The sequence below is a fragment of the Grammomys surdaster genome, unplaced genomic scaffold, assembly GCF_004785775.1.
Source record: "Grammomys surdaster isolate TR1022 unplaced genomic scaffold, NIH_TR_1.0 373, whole genome shotgun sequence".
In the NCBI taxonomy this organism is placed as follows: domain Eukaryota; kingdom Metazoa; phylum Chordata; class Mammalia; order Rodentia; family Muridae; genus Grammomys; species Grammomys surdaster.
This window is the reverse complement of record NW_021604792.1, coordinates 5,062,507-5,080,905: the sequence shown is the minus strand read 5'-3', so window position 1 is coordinate 5,080,905 and position 18,399 is coordinate 5,062,507. Positions and strand designations below refer to the sequence as shown.

At 38.8% G+C, this 18,399-nt stretch overlaps 1 protein-coding gene across 1 annotated transcript in view; it reads left to right on the top strand.

The window, feature by feature from the left end:
* The window catches only part of Atf7ip (activating transcription factor 7 interacting protein), a 93,242-nt gene that overhangs the window by 36,700 nt on the left and 38,143 nt on the right, over positions 1–18,399 (top strand). Inside the window, exons 2-5 of the mRNA XM_028781043.1 lie at positions 7,360–9,020; positions 11,462–11,536; positions 12,778–12,923; positions 14,698–14,835. Coding sequence (XP_028636876.1) covers positions 7,367–9,020; positions 11,462–11,536; positions 12,778–12,923; positions 14,698–14,835 — 2,013 coding nt within the window. The 5' untranslated portion in view covers positions 7,360–7,366. The remainder of the gene's footprint in view (positions 1–7,359; positions 9,021–11,461; positions 11,537–12,777; positions 12,924–14,697; positions 14,836–18,399) is intronic.

Sequence of the window (18,399 nt, the reverse complement as noted above, 5' to 3'; positions counted from 1 at the left end):
CCATCCATCCATCCATCCATCCATCCATCCATCCATCCATCCATCCATCCATTTGGTGTGTGGTTGTGGGTTCATGTGTGCCTTGGAGCTCAGAGGTCAGTTTGTGGGAATTGTCTCTCCTACTCTCTGGGTCTGAGGGGCCAAATTGAGGCCATGATGATGATGATGAACATAGTCTTATCGGCAAATAGGTTAGAAATCGTAGGTAGTACATAAAATGATGTGTAGGGGTTGATTATTAGTAGTCAGGCTGGTTGAGTTGATTTTGTTAAGTCATCTAAGGAAAAAATTTGAATAAAACATTTTCATGGGAGAAATGGCTCAGTGGTTAAGAACACTTGACTTCAGTTCCCAGCAGCCTTAACTCACGCCCAAGGCATCTGATGCCCTCTCTGGCTGCTGATGGCACTTGCACACATGTGACAAACATTCACATAAATGACAAACAGAAATAAATCCTAAAAATCCAAGATTTTCAGCATCTGATTATTCAGAAAAATATTAGTGATGTTTATCTCAGCATGCACATAATTGAAGTGTTTGTCAAGGATCCGTGCTGCATTTACTTAGATGATTTTGCTTTATGTTCCAGGTTTTTTGTGTGAGTTGTATTTTTATGTATTGTTTATTAGAGATATTAATTTGAATTAGCATGGTGGTTTTGTGTGTGTGTGTGTGTGTGTACGCACGCTTATAGGTGTGTTTTGAGTCAATAATCTTAGTATTTATTCGGACTATTTTTAGAAACAGTACAGACTCTAGTTTAAATATAAACAATAAAATGGGCGGGGGGACCACTCAAAAACCAAACTGCACTATAGATACCTTTTATTGACACAGGCATTTGAAGTTGTGGTTGTAATAGGTTTCCATTTTAATTGTTTCCTTTGACTTTCACTGTGCTTGTAGTTCTTAGAGCACTTGCCCTCATCTGCTTCCTTTGTTGCTGGGTAAGGTTTGTGGTACTTTTCTCTGATTGGCTTTAGGCAGCTAAGGCTTTGAGCCAATCAGAGAGTGAATTTCAGTTCCCTCACAGGACTGAAGGAAGCACTGAAGCAGCTGTTGATTTATTTCCCTTATGGGGAGATTATATAAACTAAAATTATGGCTGCAGCAAGCTCCCTCTTGGGTATGTTTGAAAAATTGCAAGGTTCACCTGTAACGAAGGAAGGAAAATGATTAGTTTAAAAACATGTTGACTAGGAAAAGCTAATAAAGATAGTGAATTTAGGGGAAATAAACTCTGATCATAGATTTTTTTTTTTGTAGTATAGAAACCCCCTGTAAAATTACCTTATAATCCACACATTTTATTGCTTTCAAAGCGGAGCTTATGTAGTCTTTTTTTTTAACCAACTGTGAAAGTCAATTAATTGTGCTTGTTGTAGTAAGTATATTGTTAGCACTTACATCAACAAGAGTCAGACATTTTGATTTCGTTCTGTGAATTAAGCTGAGTCAGTTCCATGCCGTACACAACACAGCACCTTGTCATCCTGCTTATAGGCCAGGATCCTGGCGAATTTGGGGTTTGGAAATCTGTATTAGTAACGGTAGGTAAAAATGGTTTGAGAGATCATCTTAATCATTTGGATTTAATATTTTGATGCATTATATTTATACATTTTTTACAAGTATAAGAGCTATTAATCTTGTAAAATAAAATATATTTTGAATTTTATAGATTCTAACTCATATAGAAATGGTATTTTTATGTATTGTCCCTGTTTAATTGATTCCTCAGATAAGTTATATTTTAGAAACATTTATGAATATTGATTAAATCCAGATAAAGTAGCATAAAAGATATAAATCTTATCTACTTATTTATGTTTGCTGTATATTTAAAACATATCATGGATTTAAGACAGGAATCTGTGTTCTAGGTTATTTGTTTCAGACAAAGAAGCACATTGCACCATTTCAGATCTGTGTTTTGTTAACTATGTTTCTCTGACCTTATTGTCTGTCTCCTGTTGCTGGGCAGGAAATAGAATGCTGGCTACTGATTGGCTGAGTTTGTATGTCGCTCTTGAACAGCCACTTAAATTCTTGAGATTTTGAGCAGGGAGATTATAAGCTAAGACAAAACAGCGTCCCTTTGTTTCATGGCTGGGATCTCTTGCTAGGAAGTGAAAGGAGTGGGTGCAGGGGAGGGGGCTCAGGAAAACATTCTCCCTTAAAGAAGAGGCTCACTGCTCTTCTCTTAAAAAGAATTTATCAAAAAATTGAAAAAAATTACAAGACATAGAGACAACTCAGGTAACACACTTTTCTCTGGTTATTAATGTATAGATTTCTATAGAAAAATGTTGATAATATTTTACCAGAGTTCTTGGATCTGAATATGTAAAGTAAGGACTTAAAATTAATACTTTGCTTTTAAACTTCTTTTTGATTAAAAAAGTACTTCCAGGAGAAACTTAATTCGTCACATCATGTGATGTGCTTCTAGATATGGCAGACATTTTCTGCTGTAAAATAGAAATGCTTTTTCTGTAAGATGAATGGCTGTCCTGTGGAAGTGCTTTGACTCGTGTTGCTACCTCACTGAGAAGCACAGATTTCACAGAATAATACAGATGGCTGGTAGCTGAAGGTCAGATGACGATACATACCCAAGGTGAGCTCTAGGATTCCCTTCTGGTAATGCAACCTTGGAGACTTGTTTGCAGGGTACTCCCTTCCCTAATGTCAAATTTTCCTAATGAGCTTTGCTTATGCAAGACAGATTTCTCAAAGCAGATTGCTGATTGGTTCACACAAATATGCCTGAACTAGGTTCAACTTGTTGTTGATGCTACTTCCTTATTGCTTTGTCTGTTCTGTTGTTACATGTTAGAACCTATGAAAATCTGCTGAATGGCTGTAGTGTGCTCCCTTGTGGGTATGGAAGGTAGTTACCTCAGTCTCTGGCAGCACTTTAGGTTGTTACTGAATTTAATGGCTTTGTTGCAAAAAAACAACTTGACTTGGGTTGTATTTATTTGTATTAAGTGTTATTTGATGGAGAGAGTTTAGTAATAATTTTTGTTTACACTGGCTTACTGGATTTTCTAATTTCTTTCCCTCCCTCCCTCCTTCCCTCCCTCCCTCCCTCCCTTCCTCTCTCCCTCTTCCTCTCTCTCTCTCTCTCCCTCCCCCCTCTCTTACACACACACACACACACACACATATACACACTTGCACACGTGTGTGTGTGCGCACACACACACACACACACACACACACACACACTTAATGTTATTTAAGAGAAAATTTGTGCCAGAGTCTGAAAGTTGTGCCTAAAAACCACACGGAATGCACATACAAGCTAAATATATGATCATTCTAGATGACCTTCTTTTGTGGCAGCAGAGTCTCACACTGTAGCACGGGTTGGACAGGAACTGACTAACTCAGGCTGGCCTCAGAATTGTGATGAGCAGCCTCCCAAGGTACCAGTGTACTCTACTTTGCTTGGCTTGAATCATTAATATTAATTCATGTTATCAATTAACACATCTCATAAAATTCTCAGCTAAGCCTGTGTTGGTAGATATAGTTCCTCTTAAGACACTTTAAGATACAGTTTTTTTAAACACTTTAAAAGATTGAAACATTAGGCAACCTTCTTCATCCGGGAGATGTGGGATTCAAACTCTGTCACTCTCAGCAGAGCTCATTCATTCTTTGTATTATTATTTATTTATTTATTTATTTATTTATTTATTTATTTGTTTTTCGAGACAGGGTTTCTCTGTGTAGCCCTGGCTGTCCTGGAACTCACTCTGTAGACCAGGCTGGCCTCGAACTCAGAAATCCACCTGCCTCTGCCTCCCAAGTGCTGGGATTAAAGGCGTGCGCCACCACCGCCTGGCTCATTCTTTGTATTATGAAAAGTTAAGTGTGGGGTTCTTTTTGTTTTGTTTTTTGTTTGTTCGTTTATCTTTGTTGTTTTGAGACACGGTTTTTCTGTGTAGCCCTGGCTGTTTTGGAACTCAATCTGTAGACCAGGCTGGCCTCGAACTCAGAGATCCACTGCCTCTGCATGCCCCTCTCCTCCCCACCCAAGTTTTGTGATTAAAGACATGTACCACTATATTGGCTTACTTTTTAAAAATGTTTAACTTTAATATAAACAATTATAACTCTTGGTTATGCATAGAATATCTTCAAATGAATATTTCAGAGTTTAAAGGACTGGTACTTCAATATTTGAACATATTTAAATGGTAACCACACTACATTTAATGTTTATTATAGTCAGCAAAGTAAGTGCTAAGCTTGTGTTACCTGAGATATAGATCACTGGCAGAGCACTGATCAGCGTGCATTGGAAATCCCTGGTTTTATCTCCTGCACCAAAAAGTAGGCCAAAAGTTTATGTAGAACAGGTAGCAGACTTGCAAGTGGATTAGGAAAGAAAATCTCCAAGTTGAAATTCTAGACTCTTAAAATAGTACTAGTGTGATTTTATATGAAGCTTTCTGTAGAGTTGAAAGATAATTTTTCTAAGAAATATTTTAATTTAAATGAAAAGAGGACACTAAGAACTGCTTAAATCATTGAATTAAATTCAGAAAATGAATGTAGAATGTAATATAATCTAGACATTCTTTGACAAAGTACCATGTTCTTAGAGCTGTATTGGTCTCTGACAAATAGGTCGGGCTTATTATTTTTGAAAAACATTCACTATTAACAACTTATTGGGTTGCTTATTTATTGTAGGTAAGTTATATTAGTAAGGTGTTAAAACGTGATTTAATATAGTGTAGAATAAGTTGTTTTGTGGCATTCTTGATTGAGTAGTACTGGGAAGTAAGTATGTCAGTAAAAGAGAGAAAGATGGTGGGGGAGAGAGTGTGTATGTGCACACAGGTGCGCATTTACATGTGCTTTATTCCGCCCATAGTTAAGTTAATCTCTCGCTTCTTCCCTCCCTCTTCCCCCTCCCCTGTTAGTCTTTTCTACAGCTGGCTATGCTCTCCCTTGGGTGGAGCTGGGGACCATCCCCAGGACCTTCCTTACACATGCCAAGCGGAGATGCTCTGCATGAGAGGCTTAGCTCTGACTTTTTTGACTTGCTCTTTTGTACTAGCCTTTTGAGAGCATAAAATTGGTGATATGGGGTGTCTTTGTTTCTCTTGTTAAATTAATATCATTTCATAATTAGATGTAGCATCTACATCTTGATAACCTTTAGCAGATATAAATAAATTCCCTTTTGCTTTTTGAGTGTCTTATTTTTAATTATGAGGTAGTGCTGAATATAGTCTAATGGATATTTCATGTCTGGCCAGACAGTTCCTCATTTACGCTCACTATTTTTTTTAATGTGGGAAATCCATCCATTCTTCCCTCCCCCTCCCTCCCTCTCTCTCCCCCTCCCTCCCTCCCTCCTTCTCTCTCTCTCTCTCTCTCTCTCTCACACACACACACACACACACATACACACACACACACACACACACACACACACACACACACACACACACAGAGTATATTGTTTTAATTTTACAGGCTAGAAGTTCAAAATGGAGCTGTTAAGGCATAGTTCCGTGGATGGTTCTGAGGAAGGATTTGTTCAGACACATCTCCTAGCTGCTTCTAGTTGCTTGGCTTGTGATGGCTAGCTCCTGTCTCATACAGTTTTATTCTGTGCATGCCGTAGTCTCAGAGACATTCTTCACTTTGCACTAGGGCTCACCTTAGTAACCTTAGACTCATTTACAGTTTAGGCAGTAAAAATACAGTAGTACCACATTCTCATTCACTTTAAGGAAAAACTGTCAATCAGTCACTTTTGTGGCCCTGTATAGACTAGGATGCTTACTAATGATCAGCATTGCTTGGCTTTTGGATATGAGTTTTTGATAATGATCATTGGGTTTTGGATGTGAATTTTTGATAATGATCTTTACCTGTTGATTAGTATTATCTCTTAAAGAAATATACTGCCTAGTCATTTATAGATAGAAGAAAAAACTATGAAAATTAGAAAATACTTTAGCAGAAAAAAAGATGAGCCAACGAGGAGCTGTAACTGTAGCTGTAGCTTTGCAGTTAAGACAGCGCATTGGCTGCTCTCTCCGAGGGCCTGGGTCTGGTTCCCACCCACGTGGTGGGTCCGAATTGTCTGTGACACTGGTTCTAGGGTATCCAACACCATTTCCTCGCCACTCTGCATGCATGGAATCCACATAGATATTTGGTTACATGCACATAAAATAAAAATAAATATTTTGAAAAAACATTTGACTCACTTCTGTGTATGTATTATGAAAGGTGAAATTTAATTGAGAATTAAAGGATTAAATTTGAATCACAAGGAAAAAGATGCGGGTAGAGTGCTTAGTCTCAGTTGTCATGTGAAGAGGCCTAGAATCCCTGAGAGGTGGGCCTCTTGGATATGCCCGTGGATGAGTTTATCATGATTAGGTTAATTATGCAGAAAGACCTACCCACTGGGAGTAGCCCCATTCCCTGGACAGGGTGTGGGTCTATATAACTGGGAAAAAGGAGTGTGCCAGAGTTTGTCACGGCTCTGACTGTGGGTGTGATATGACTAGCCACTTCAACCCCTGCTGGTTCAACCTCCCCTTCAGCCTCCTCATCATACTGTTTCAAAAACAAATCTGCTCTCTCCAAGCTGATGTTTGCCAGAGTATTTTATCACAGCAACTGAAAAAGTAACTCATCAGATGTAAATTAACCTTGTCCAAAACGTCAAAGACGTGATACTAGGGGAGAAAGCAGCCAGACTGCAATGCAGACGCACAGCAGGAGCAGTCTCAATGAGAAAGCCGTTCTTTGGCAAACAGATAGATTGGATAGGACTCTAACAAGATTGACCAAAAAGGAGGATGTACTGCAACGTGTGCAGTGTTTTAAGTTGTGTAGCTTTCACCACAGTGAATGTTAGAACATTTTCATTAGTTCATAGAAGAACCCTATACTCTAAAGCATTCATTTCTTGCTTTCTCCAAACCCTCAAACGGAGCTGGAGAGATGACCCACTGGTTGGTTAAGCGCTGCTCTTGTAGACAGTGACTTGGGTTTGCTTCCCAGCACCTATTTTTTTCGTGGACTTTTCACGCTCCTGAAGCTTCTCATTTTTAACTCCCGTATTGAGAATAAAAGGTAGCTTCGGTCCCTCTTCATTGTCCTGCATTGATGTTCTGGTGGGCGTTGTTTTGTCACTTCTATATTATGTGACTAGTAAATATGAGAACTAAGACGTAGTAAGGATTAAGGTTTTTATTGTCATTGTTTTAAATTTATATGATCTAAATTGTTCACTTTTTAATTTTCATTAAACCTGTAGTTAAATGACTTTTATCTCAATTATTTAAATTCTTTTCTTTTTATTTAAAGATTCAAAATGGATAGTATAGAAGAACCTCAGAAAAAAGTCTTCAAGGCTCGAAAAACAATGAGAGCGAGTGACCGCCAGCAGCTTGATGCTGTGCACAGAGTCAAAGAGGAGCTGCTGAGGACGGACGGGAAGCTGGTGAATGGGAACCATGAGAACGGAGACCTGGATCCCACGTCACCTTTGGAAAATGCAGACTGTGTTCAAGAGAGAGAAGAAGTGAATGGTATCGATGGCGTTTGTTTGGAATCTGAAGAAAGTAAAACAGAATGGAAAGAAACACCTTGTATCCCCAATGTTGGTGTAAAAAACAAGCAAGAAGATTTGAATAGTGAAGCTTTGTCCCCCAGTATAACTTCTGATCTTGCTTCTAAAGTAACCACTGAACCAGCTTCTGGTACCCCAGCCTCTGATAACCCAAGCTGTGGTACCCCAGCCTCGGATAACCCAGCCTCCGATAACCCAGCCTCGGATAACCCAGTCTCTGGTGATCTGACTGCAGGAGAGCTGGCTACTAGAGTACCAGCTGCCGATGACTCTGCCTGTGAGGAGCCTCCCTCCAGTGATGCCTCCTCTAGTGATCCCTCTTCCAGTGATCCCTCCTCTAGTGATCCCTCCCGTAGTGATCCCATCTCTGGAGATACTGCTTCTGAAGAACCCGCCTCTGATGATCTTGTCTCTAGTGAGTCCACCTCCGGTGAACCAGTTTCTGGTGAGCCAATGTCTCATGAACCAGCTTCAGGTGAACCAGCTACAAGTGAACCACCTTCAGATGAAGCAGTCATGGATGCAGTGGCATCTTGTGAACTGGCCCCTGGGGAATCAGCTTTGGATGATTGTGCCACCTCTGGTGATTTACCTTCTGAGGATCTGCCTTCTAGTGAGGAATCCCTTCGTAAGTCTGTCTGCTGCAGACTGGCTTCTGGTGATCTGACTCCTGGTGAGCTCACTGTGGAGTCAGCCACTGACACTTTGAAACCAAGTTCAGTGTCAGTTTGTGAACCAGGTCCTGACACTGACAAGACAGAGCAGGGTAGCAATAAGAGTGATGATTGTTCAGACAAGAGTGAAGACAATGAAAACTTAGACCGAATTCAAAGAAAAGACTCATTTGATGAGGGAAATAAAGTGAACAGCAATGTTGGTGACAAGGAAGAAACTGTAGAAACACATAGTGCAATTATTTGTTCTGATCTACCTCCAGAAAATACGAAGAAGGTAGAGGAAGATCCTATTGCTGAGCCTGCTCTTGAAGAAGAAGCCATCTCCAGCAGCATGGAAGTTGACCAAAGCGAAAAGGATGGGCATGAAAGTCCTGCAGAACTTGTAGAAGCTGTCCGTGAGGACCCCGCAGAAGAGGACAAGAAGGGTCCTGCCTTGGACAACACGGATTCTATGGAAACAGATGAGATCATCCCTATTCTGGAAAAACTTGCACCCACTGAGGATGAACTGAGTTGCTTTTCAAAAACCTCCATCCTTCCAGTTGAAACAAGTCAAGATTTGGAGGATAAAATGGAGGGTTCTTTTGGCTCACCCTCAAAACAAGAAAGTAGTGAGAATTTGCCAAAAGAAGCCTTTTTAGTTCTTTCTGATGAAGAGGATATTTCATGTGGAAAAGATGAGCCTGAAGTCCTAGCACAGACTAAGATGGGCTCTCCAGGTTAGCTGATTAAGGACTTTTATTTCCTCTAATAAACTATCCAATACAACATGTTCAATAATTTCAGTATTAGTGATCCAGGAATAAGATTTTATAGGAATGCAGCACAGGATATGTTGGCACAAGGGGAGAAGCGGGGGACCGAGGAGGTCAGAGTTAACTTTGGCTACAGAAGTAGTTTGAGGCTAGCCTAGGCTGCATGAGACCCAGTCTCAAACCATTAGCAAAACAAATAGAAAAAAAATCTTATTTTTACAAAATTAGAACTAATGTGTCTTAGTACATCTGGAGACGAGCTGTTGCATATTGCTAAATGATAACTGATACTTTCTAAATGATTAAAATCATAGTCTAAGGAGACTCTAACCTAGTATTTCCTTTTCTGGGAAAGTTCAGCCGTTAGTTAGTGGATATATATTTGTTCTAACATCATTATGCGTTCCGTCATAGACATTCTTTAGCTGCTATTAGATCCTTAATTCACTTTCAGATCAAGCCCTCCAGGTATATGTACAAAGCTAGCGCCTTGTTTCTTCTCCTGTTAAGTCTGGCTATTCTCATATTTCACGTAGAGTGTTAGCCCTCAACCTTCCCAGTGCTTGCAACCCCTTAATACTGTTCCTCATGAAGTGGTGACCCCATCATAAAATTATTTCTGTTGCTATTTTATAACTAATTTTGCTACTGTTTTTTATTATAATGTAAATATCTTATGTGCAGCTGACCCCATGAAAGGGTCGTTTGACCCCAAAGGGTTCGTAACCCATAGGTTAAGAACCATTAACTACATGAAAGATAGCATTTGCACCATTGTAGAAAATGTGTGGAAAAGGTAGATTTTCCTGAAGCCACATTCTCCTGGTGTATTTTGCAAGGTTGAAAATATGTTTATTGGCCTTTTGTATTTGCTTATATATGGATTGCCAGTTGCTTCCTCTTTTTCCTCCTAATAGGTATTTTTTTTTTCAAGTAATCTATAGGCCTTTGTGTTTGTTTGTTTTTGTGTTTCTGTTATCCTTACAGATTCATTTCAAAGCAAGGGGTTGGCATGCTATGGCCCATCAGGGTTTTGTACAGTTTAGTAGGGCAGAGGCAAGCCTGTTTGTTTATATATTACATGTAGTTATTGTTATTTCTACAGGACAGGAGTAAGTAGTATTGTGTCAGACTTGTGCTCTTTGGCTATTAAAAGAAAAGTAACTTCTTAAATGTAACACTGTCAGGAAGATATTAAATGCTTTATTTCAGTCCCCTCTCAAAGGTTTTGGCATTACCAGAACTATAAGATCCGGTCACCTCCCTGTAGTGATCCTATTGTCTAGTTCTGATGGACTGGAGCGCAGCTTATGGAAGTTACGACTGTGAAAACACGGTAACTTCGTAAGCTTTGTATTGGATGAGTTTTAGAAACCCCTGACACTGTCTGAAAGGACAGTTTCTGTACAGTTGTTTCTGTACAAGGACATTTGATTTTTATTTTATGTTAGAGAGATGACTCAATGTCAAATATTAATTTGCTACTCTAGCAGAGAACTGAAGTCGGGTTCCCAGCACCCACATGGGTGCGCCTCACAACCACCCGGCCACCCCCCCCCCCCCACACACACTCATTCTCTCTCTCTCTCTCTCTCTCTCCCCCTCCCTCCCTCCCTCCCTCCCTCCCCCCAAAAAAAGGCAGTTTGCACACTCCCTAAAGACTGAGCAAAAAGTTAAAGAGCCCTATTTCCTAGTCAGAATCTGCTAACATTTTTTCTTATCAGAGTTCTTTCTATGACACAGTGTAAAACTCTAGCATACATTCTAATTCTTGTAATCTATTCTAAAACTCAGTGTATATTCTAAGTGCCATGTATCTAGTAGGCAGGTCTGAAAAATGGTAATTCAGCATAGATTTTTGAGCTGCTTAGAATTTACCAGTATGTTGTTTATCATTATTTTGATAACTGTCTTTACTGCTTTAGTTTTCTTACATTTATTTATTGTTAGGTGGTCAGCGTCCATGTGAAGGTCAGAGGATAACGAGTCAGTTCTCTCCTTCTACCATGTACGGCTTGGGAATTGATGTCAGGCTTGCTGGCAAGTGTCTTTTACTCTCTGAGCCACCTTGCTGGCTGTGGTTTATTTTAATAACAGAAAGTAAAGAAAGCTGAATGATTTATAATAGTTGTTACTTATGATGGAAAATTAATAAGTAAAATTGTTGGCTTTGAAATCTAGTATTTTTTCATATTCAGTTTATTAGGCATAAACAGTTTGAATCTGAACTTGGTCTTTAACTTCTCACTGTGTGCTCCCATGTTCTCTGTAGTTCCTCTTTTGTGACTTCAGTTTTGTAAAACATTTGTTTGGTAGACCAAATGGTGACCAAAAATGTGAATTAATGAGATGTTCCTGACTTCCATAGAAAAATAAGGCTCCCTTCTCCACATTTATCCCCACAGAGGGAGAAAAGAGTGAGAAAGACAGCAAAGCCGAGGAAGAGGAGCGAGTGCCAGCCGAGGAGCCACCCATGAGAAGTACGCATGCCCAGCCCCTGCCTGCCTTAGCGTGTCCTCGGCCATGGGCTCCCGTCTCTCTCCACAGATGGTTGGAGCAGTCTAAATCTAAGCCACAATCACTGATGTTCATTAATAGCTCAGGGATCTTCGTATTATTTTGAATATTAATGGGTTTATTGTATTTGTCTATGTTAATCATTCTGCAGAGAGGACTTAGACGTACACTCTAAGGCACCAGTGTCTTAAGCCGCTCTTAAGTTTAGGGCAGGATTTGCCTTGCTGTTGTAAGTGAATTGCAATGTGGTTCTGTCTGCAGCAGATGCATAGAGAAGGAATGCTAGAACTGATGCCACCGACTTAGAAAAGGCTAGAAGCCAGGGTTTTATTTTGGTTTATTATGTCTATCTTAAAAAGTAGTAAAGTAGAACTATATTAAACAAATGCATAGATAGATGTGAATATATTTCTTTATTTACTATTCTAACAATGCTGAATAGTGTTTGAGCTCCTCCCTACCTTGTATCCTGAACAGTTTACAGATCAAAGAAAATAGGTTTATGGAGAAGCTTTGGTATAGCCATAGAAGGTGTGGAATATGAGTGATATAATTTTAGAAATGCTGAAAAGCCAGTATAAATTTTCAAATGACTTCATGAATGTTAACATTTGAAAAAATGTTTTAAGTAAAGTCTTTGAATGTCTGTTCTGTGCCAAATGTACACTTGTGGCATTAATTTTTCTATGTGTATGTATCAGAACTCTACTTGGCTATGTTAAATACCTCTTAGAGTAAGTACTGTTACTGCTCTAAAGGTCGAATGATTAGGGAGTGGCTCAGTCAGAATGACTTACTTGCACCTGTTTTTACAGAGGAAGAAGGATGAAATAATTAGTTCAGAATATACACAACTAATAGATATCTATGTCATAGGGATGGCTGTTGCATGTTAAAGTATTCCCTGGTGCTATGGAACTCAGCAGAGAGAAGAACATGGGAGGCTTCCTATCTGCCTGGCAAAGCTATAGACAGCTCTCTATCTTAATGTGACAGTTTCAAGAAGAATGCTGTCTTCAGTGTGCATTGCTAATTAGTTGGGAAGTTCTGTCATGCTAAAGTCATGTATTTCATCTTTAAAGCTGAGCATTGTATGCCTGCTGGTTCTTGTGATGTGAGCGTGCCCGGCCTTGCTGACTAGTCCAGAGGCCTGTACCTGAGACAGCGGACTCAGCAGTGCCGGTTGCTGTGTTGTTTTTCTCAGATGAATTTTCCAGACGAAAACGTTCTAAGTCAGAAGACATGGACAGTGTGCAGTCCAAACGCCGGCGATACATGGAAGAAGAATACGAGGCTGAGTTTCAAGTAAAGATCACAGCCAAAGGAGACATCAACCAGAAGCTTCAAAAGGTGGCGCACATTGCATTTCAAATGTGTCAAGAACAGCTGCATGCTGGGAGAGTTTTAGCATGATCCTGTTACTCTGTGTTCACCTTGACATAATCTAGTCAAAGCTTTAAGACAATGGCAAGCTATGAAATCTATGATAAATTGTATTCCTCTGACTATTTGGCTACAATATTTTTATTTTAAAACATGGTAGTGAATATTAAAATAGAAGGGAGCTATGACATTTCTCTATTATTATTAAAAAAATTAAGGTTTTTAACATTTTCTTTTTATATAAGCATTATTTTACAATGCAGAAGAAACAAACTTTATTTAGTAGACTTTACTGTCTATAATATTAAGTTGTTATATCCTAAAACCCCTTTTCCTATTAGTTTAAAGCATGATAGAGCCAAGGCTTTAGATGGATTAGGAGAAATGAATGTTCAGAGTAAAGATAGTTTTGAAACTTCCCTGTATGTTATGCTAGCATATAATATATGTTCAAAATAGTTAGTGTGATATGTATTTTTCAAAGTCTGAGAAAGGGGCGATGTCTCGGATGGTAGATAGCGTGCCAGTCTGAGGAGCAGTTCTCATCGGATGCCCTCACAGAAGCCAGGTGTGGTGCCGGTCACTTGGTCTTCTAGCTAGAGCACCGAGAAGCTAAGGGAGGCAACTTTCGGGGGGCCCAGGGGCCAGCCAGTCTAGCCAGTTGGCATACTTCCACTCAACCAGTATGAGATACTGTTTCAAAAACTGAAGAATCATGGAAGATTCCCAATGTTGACCTCTGGAATCCATGGGGACATTCATGAGCACACATACCTGCATGATACACCACACACATGTACTTTAACATGTTCAAATACCTTTCGTAGAGAGACATGAAACTCAGGCCTCTGTCTCTGGATCTCCCAATCTCCTTCCCCCATGAGACATTAGTTCATAGTAGCTTAGGCTGTACACAAGTTATAGCCCAAGTTGATCTTAATCTTGTAGGTGTCCTCCTGTGTCAACTTCCAGGTGATGTGAGTACAGGTGTAAGTCACCAAACATGATTCTGTTTTTCAGGGTCTTACGGACTTAGTTATAAATTAATAATCTGAAATTTCTTCCACTGATATACTAGTACAACAAGAACAAATATTTATGCTTTTTTAAAAAAGAAAAATTAAGAAATTATGCAATAAAAATGCTGTCACTGCCTAGTTTCTCTCTCTTGTGCATGTTGAGGTAGTCATGGATACAGTGCTTATAGAATTGTGAAGATGGACTTGTGAGGTGTGATGCACGCCTGTGGGTTGATGATCCGTCGCAAGAACAGAGTTCACAGGTGGCAAGGACAGACTGCCAGGGTCCTGTTTATTGTGGTCCAGGTGGAGTAATAGTGGAGCTTTGAATAAGCATTTAGAAATATTTTATCAATTCTGATACTGCAGTATCATTTTTAATGTATCTCACACTGTTTCCAGTCCTTAATAGGTTAGAAAAATCTTGAACTTGTTCTTTTTAACAAATTTTGTTTTTATGGTTTCTGCATGATAAGGAAGATATGAAAATGCTAAAGCTTCAAATTATTTCAGAATTCTACTCTCTGGAGATATTATTCTTAGCGTGTAGCATTTTGAGGTAGTCAAGAATCTTAGATGGTAGCATTGAGTTTTGGATTTTATTCTTTAAATTAGGTGATCATGTTTTATTCATTAGTTTATATTGTTACTAGTCCTTAATATTTTTGTTTTGTTTGCTGAATTGTCTTTTTGCAACAAAGGATTTATTTTTTATTTTTTAGGTCATACAGTGGTTGCTACAAGAAAAACTGTGTGCCCTACAGTGTGCTGTGTTTGATAAGACGTTGGCAGAATTAAAAACTCGAGTGGAGAAGATCGAGTGCAACAAGAGGCATAAGACAGTGCTCACCGAGCTGCAGGTCTGTCCCTCGTACCCGGTCTGCAGCCTTGTCAGCCTTACGCCCGGGGGGTCATGTAGAATTTATCTTCTGATCCTGTGGTACCACTTTTATATCTTTGAGGTTGAGGACAAAATACGTTTACATTCTATATAAGAAGAAAAAGTGTCTGTTACTAGTTTTTGCTGGGGCTGCTGTGAAAACAGAACCATACATAGTGGCATGCTTTACAGAATGAAATGTATCACGTCATTAGTTAGAGATGGAAACCCAAGATGAAGGTGTCAGTAGAGTAGTTTTCTCTCGAGGTCGAGTATAGTGAGGAAGGACATGTCATGTCTCTTCTCATGTGCTGACAGCTTTGTGGAGGCATCCTTTCCATTCAAACCGTTCTCTGTGTGTGTATCCAGATTTCTCTATTTTGAAGGTACCAGTTACATTTATTAGATTAGAAGGGAAAATCTCAGTGCAACATGACTTTGTATTAGTTAATTATTTTTGCAGTGACCCTGAGATACTGTTGTAGACTTTATGATATGAGCTTTGGTATAGTTTAACCCGTAGCAGAGACTTCGAAATTACCTAAGTTTGTACTTAAGTTTTTCTTGGGGGTGGAAGTTTGGGGGTATTTTTGCATCTATGTACTTCCTCTGTGGATATTATGCTTTAATGATAGTTTATCATGTTGGTGAGATGATTTGTTGGTTAAGAGCATTGGCTGCTCTTTCAGAGTACTTAGGTTAAGTTCTCAGCACCCACATAGTCACACACAACTGTTTGCAACTCCAGTTCCAGGGTATCCAATACTTTTTAACTGGTCTCCTCGGACAAAAGACACATACATAGTATACATACATGCAAATATGCCGATGGAAACATTTGTGCACATAGAATTTTTTTTTAAAAAAAAGGTGCTATCTAATCCATATTAAAAATAAATATGTTTGTCGACTTATAGTTACGGATTATCTTGAAGTTCTAGATCCCTAGCTCACCTGAATGCTAGGATTATGAGCATATCTGGTGATTGAGATCAAACTCAGGGCCTTGTTCATGTTAGGCAAACACTCTGCTAACTGAACCACATCCTCAACTGCTGCTTTCACTCCCTGCCCAAGTACTTCTTTATTCAATCATTTAAGCCCCCCTCTCACCTCCCAAAAAAGTTTAGTATATTTCCCAATAATTCTGCAAGGAGAATGAAAATGGATATAGAATGAGTCCTTTTTTTATCATCATCATCACAATCTTTTTTTATTCCTACTTTGGCTTAAATTCTTCTTTATCAGATGTGTAGGTACTTACACCAGCTTGCTTTCAGTTATCATTTGCTTGGATTATCATTTTCCATTTTTTTCATATTAACTCTTTAACAGTTTGATGTGTTTCTTGCAGGCAATAATCAGTTGGATTTTCTTCCCCCTATTTTAGTCTGACTAGCTTATCTGCATCTTTGAAGTAGAAAATAAAGATGATTTACTTTTATTGCTGAGAATTATGTTCTTATTCCTGGAATTCTGTCTTCTTTCATGATCCTTGCTCCTCAGTTGATTTGAACGCTCTTTCTTTCTCCCTTCTTACAAGTTTGCTGGTTCACTGTGTTAAACTCCTTTCATTTCCTAGTTCTGTTTACACATATTTTCTCATAGAATTCATCCTTTTCTAAACTTTTGTGGTTGTGACTTTCCTCTTTGTGTATGTAGGATTCTCTGATTTTCTCTAATTTTGATTAAGTTGTCATGGTTTGATTTAGTGTTTGTTTAGAGGATAACTTTTTTGAATATAATAACCAGTTGGGTAGTGATTTACCTGAAATAACATTCCATGATTTCCTGGCTTTGAGTTTTACACTGTATTACAATTCTAATGGATTTTCCTCAGATGGCCCTTCACTTTCGTAACTATCAGCATTCTTTGTTGAGTACTCTTGATAGTTTAACTACAATGTGACATGAAGAATCTCTGTCTGATCAGAGCTGTAAATTCCTTTTATATGTGAAGGTCTGTATCTTCTAAATCAGGGAAATTTTCTGCTATAATATGATTGAATAGATTTTCTATGCTTTTAGTTTGCATCTCAGTTTTTTGTACCTCGTGGATTAAGTTTGGTCTCTTGATCAAAGTTCCTGAAAGTTGTGGTCATGGTTCATTATTCTTATTTTCCTTTATTGTTATATGAATATAAGAATTTCTTTACTTGTTTTTAATTTTTAATATTCTTTATTCTGATTGATATGGTCTTTGGGTGATGCTTCCTACTGAGGTTATATAATTGACCTTTTCATTTCTAGTATTCCCATTAATTATATATTATTCTACAGAATCTCTCTTTGTTAAATTTGAATTTGTTATCTTAATGCCCAAACTTGATTTACTGCATTTAATTTCATTTTTTTTCCCCATTGAGGTGCTTGTTCTTTTTAAAATTAGATTTTTGAATTCTTTGTCTGGTATTTCATTTTGTTGTTTTTGGAGTCACTTATTAAAGGGTCATTAACTTTTGGAGAACTCTCATTTTTCTGTGTTTCTTCTCTTCATGTATCTGTTGATACTTCTGGTTTTATGTAGGGTTGTCTTAGCTGGCTGTTTTCTCTTGAGGTTTTAGTCTCTTACGCCTGTATGTATGTCTGATGTGTTTAGAGGTCAGAAAATTTCTTAGAACTGGAGTTACAGATGGTTGTGAACCACCGTGTGTGTCCTAGGAATTAAACCTAGGTCCTCTGGAAGAGCAGCCAGTGTTCTTAACTACTGAGCAATTTCCCCAGCCCCTGGTTTCAGTCTCTTTTACTCCTTGGAGAAGAGAAAGCATACCATAGTAACAACTGCTATTTAAAAAACAAACTTAGATGTTAAATTTTTTATTATGTTTATTTATTATGTATATGTGTGTATGTGTGGGTGTAGACGTGCCATGGTGCATATGTGAAATCAAGAAGACAGCTCTCTTTCTGTTCTGTGGTTCTGGGGGATTAAGTGCTGGTTGTTGTCTTGGTTAGAAGTGCTGAGCCGTCTTGTACAGCATCCTTAAATGTAACAAAAGAGTTAGAAACATTTGGTCTTATACTCAGGGTGAAAGAGCAAAGGCTCAGGAAATATTTGAGAAACTCAGGAATTAATTAAACCACAGCTCATTAGAAATGGAGAACAGGGCCGGGCGGTGGTAGTGCATGCCTTTAATCCCAGCACTTGGGAGGCAGAGGCAGGCAGATTTCTGAGTTCGAGGCCAGCCTGATCTACAGAGTGACTTCCAGGACAGCCAGGGCTACACAGAGAAACCCTGTCTCGAAAAACCAAAAAAAAGAAAAAAAGAAATGGAGAACAGTATAGGGAAAGGACAGAACAAGAATGGTAACATTGTGAAAGATGGGATGGACAGGCTCTGAAAGATTGAGAGCTGTAGTGAGCAATAGCAGAATGTATCCAGAGCCAGAGGAGCAGCAGGGACCAGCCGACTCCTCCTTGTTGAAGAGGAATTTTAGGAGTGCTCTGGTGTATTCCCTAAGCTCATCAGTTAGCAGTTCACTTTAGAAGGCCCAGGGACACTGAATTGTTTTCTCTGAATTCCAAACGGGGTAGACATGAAAG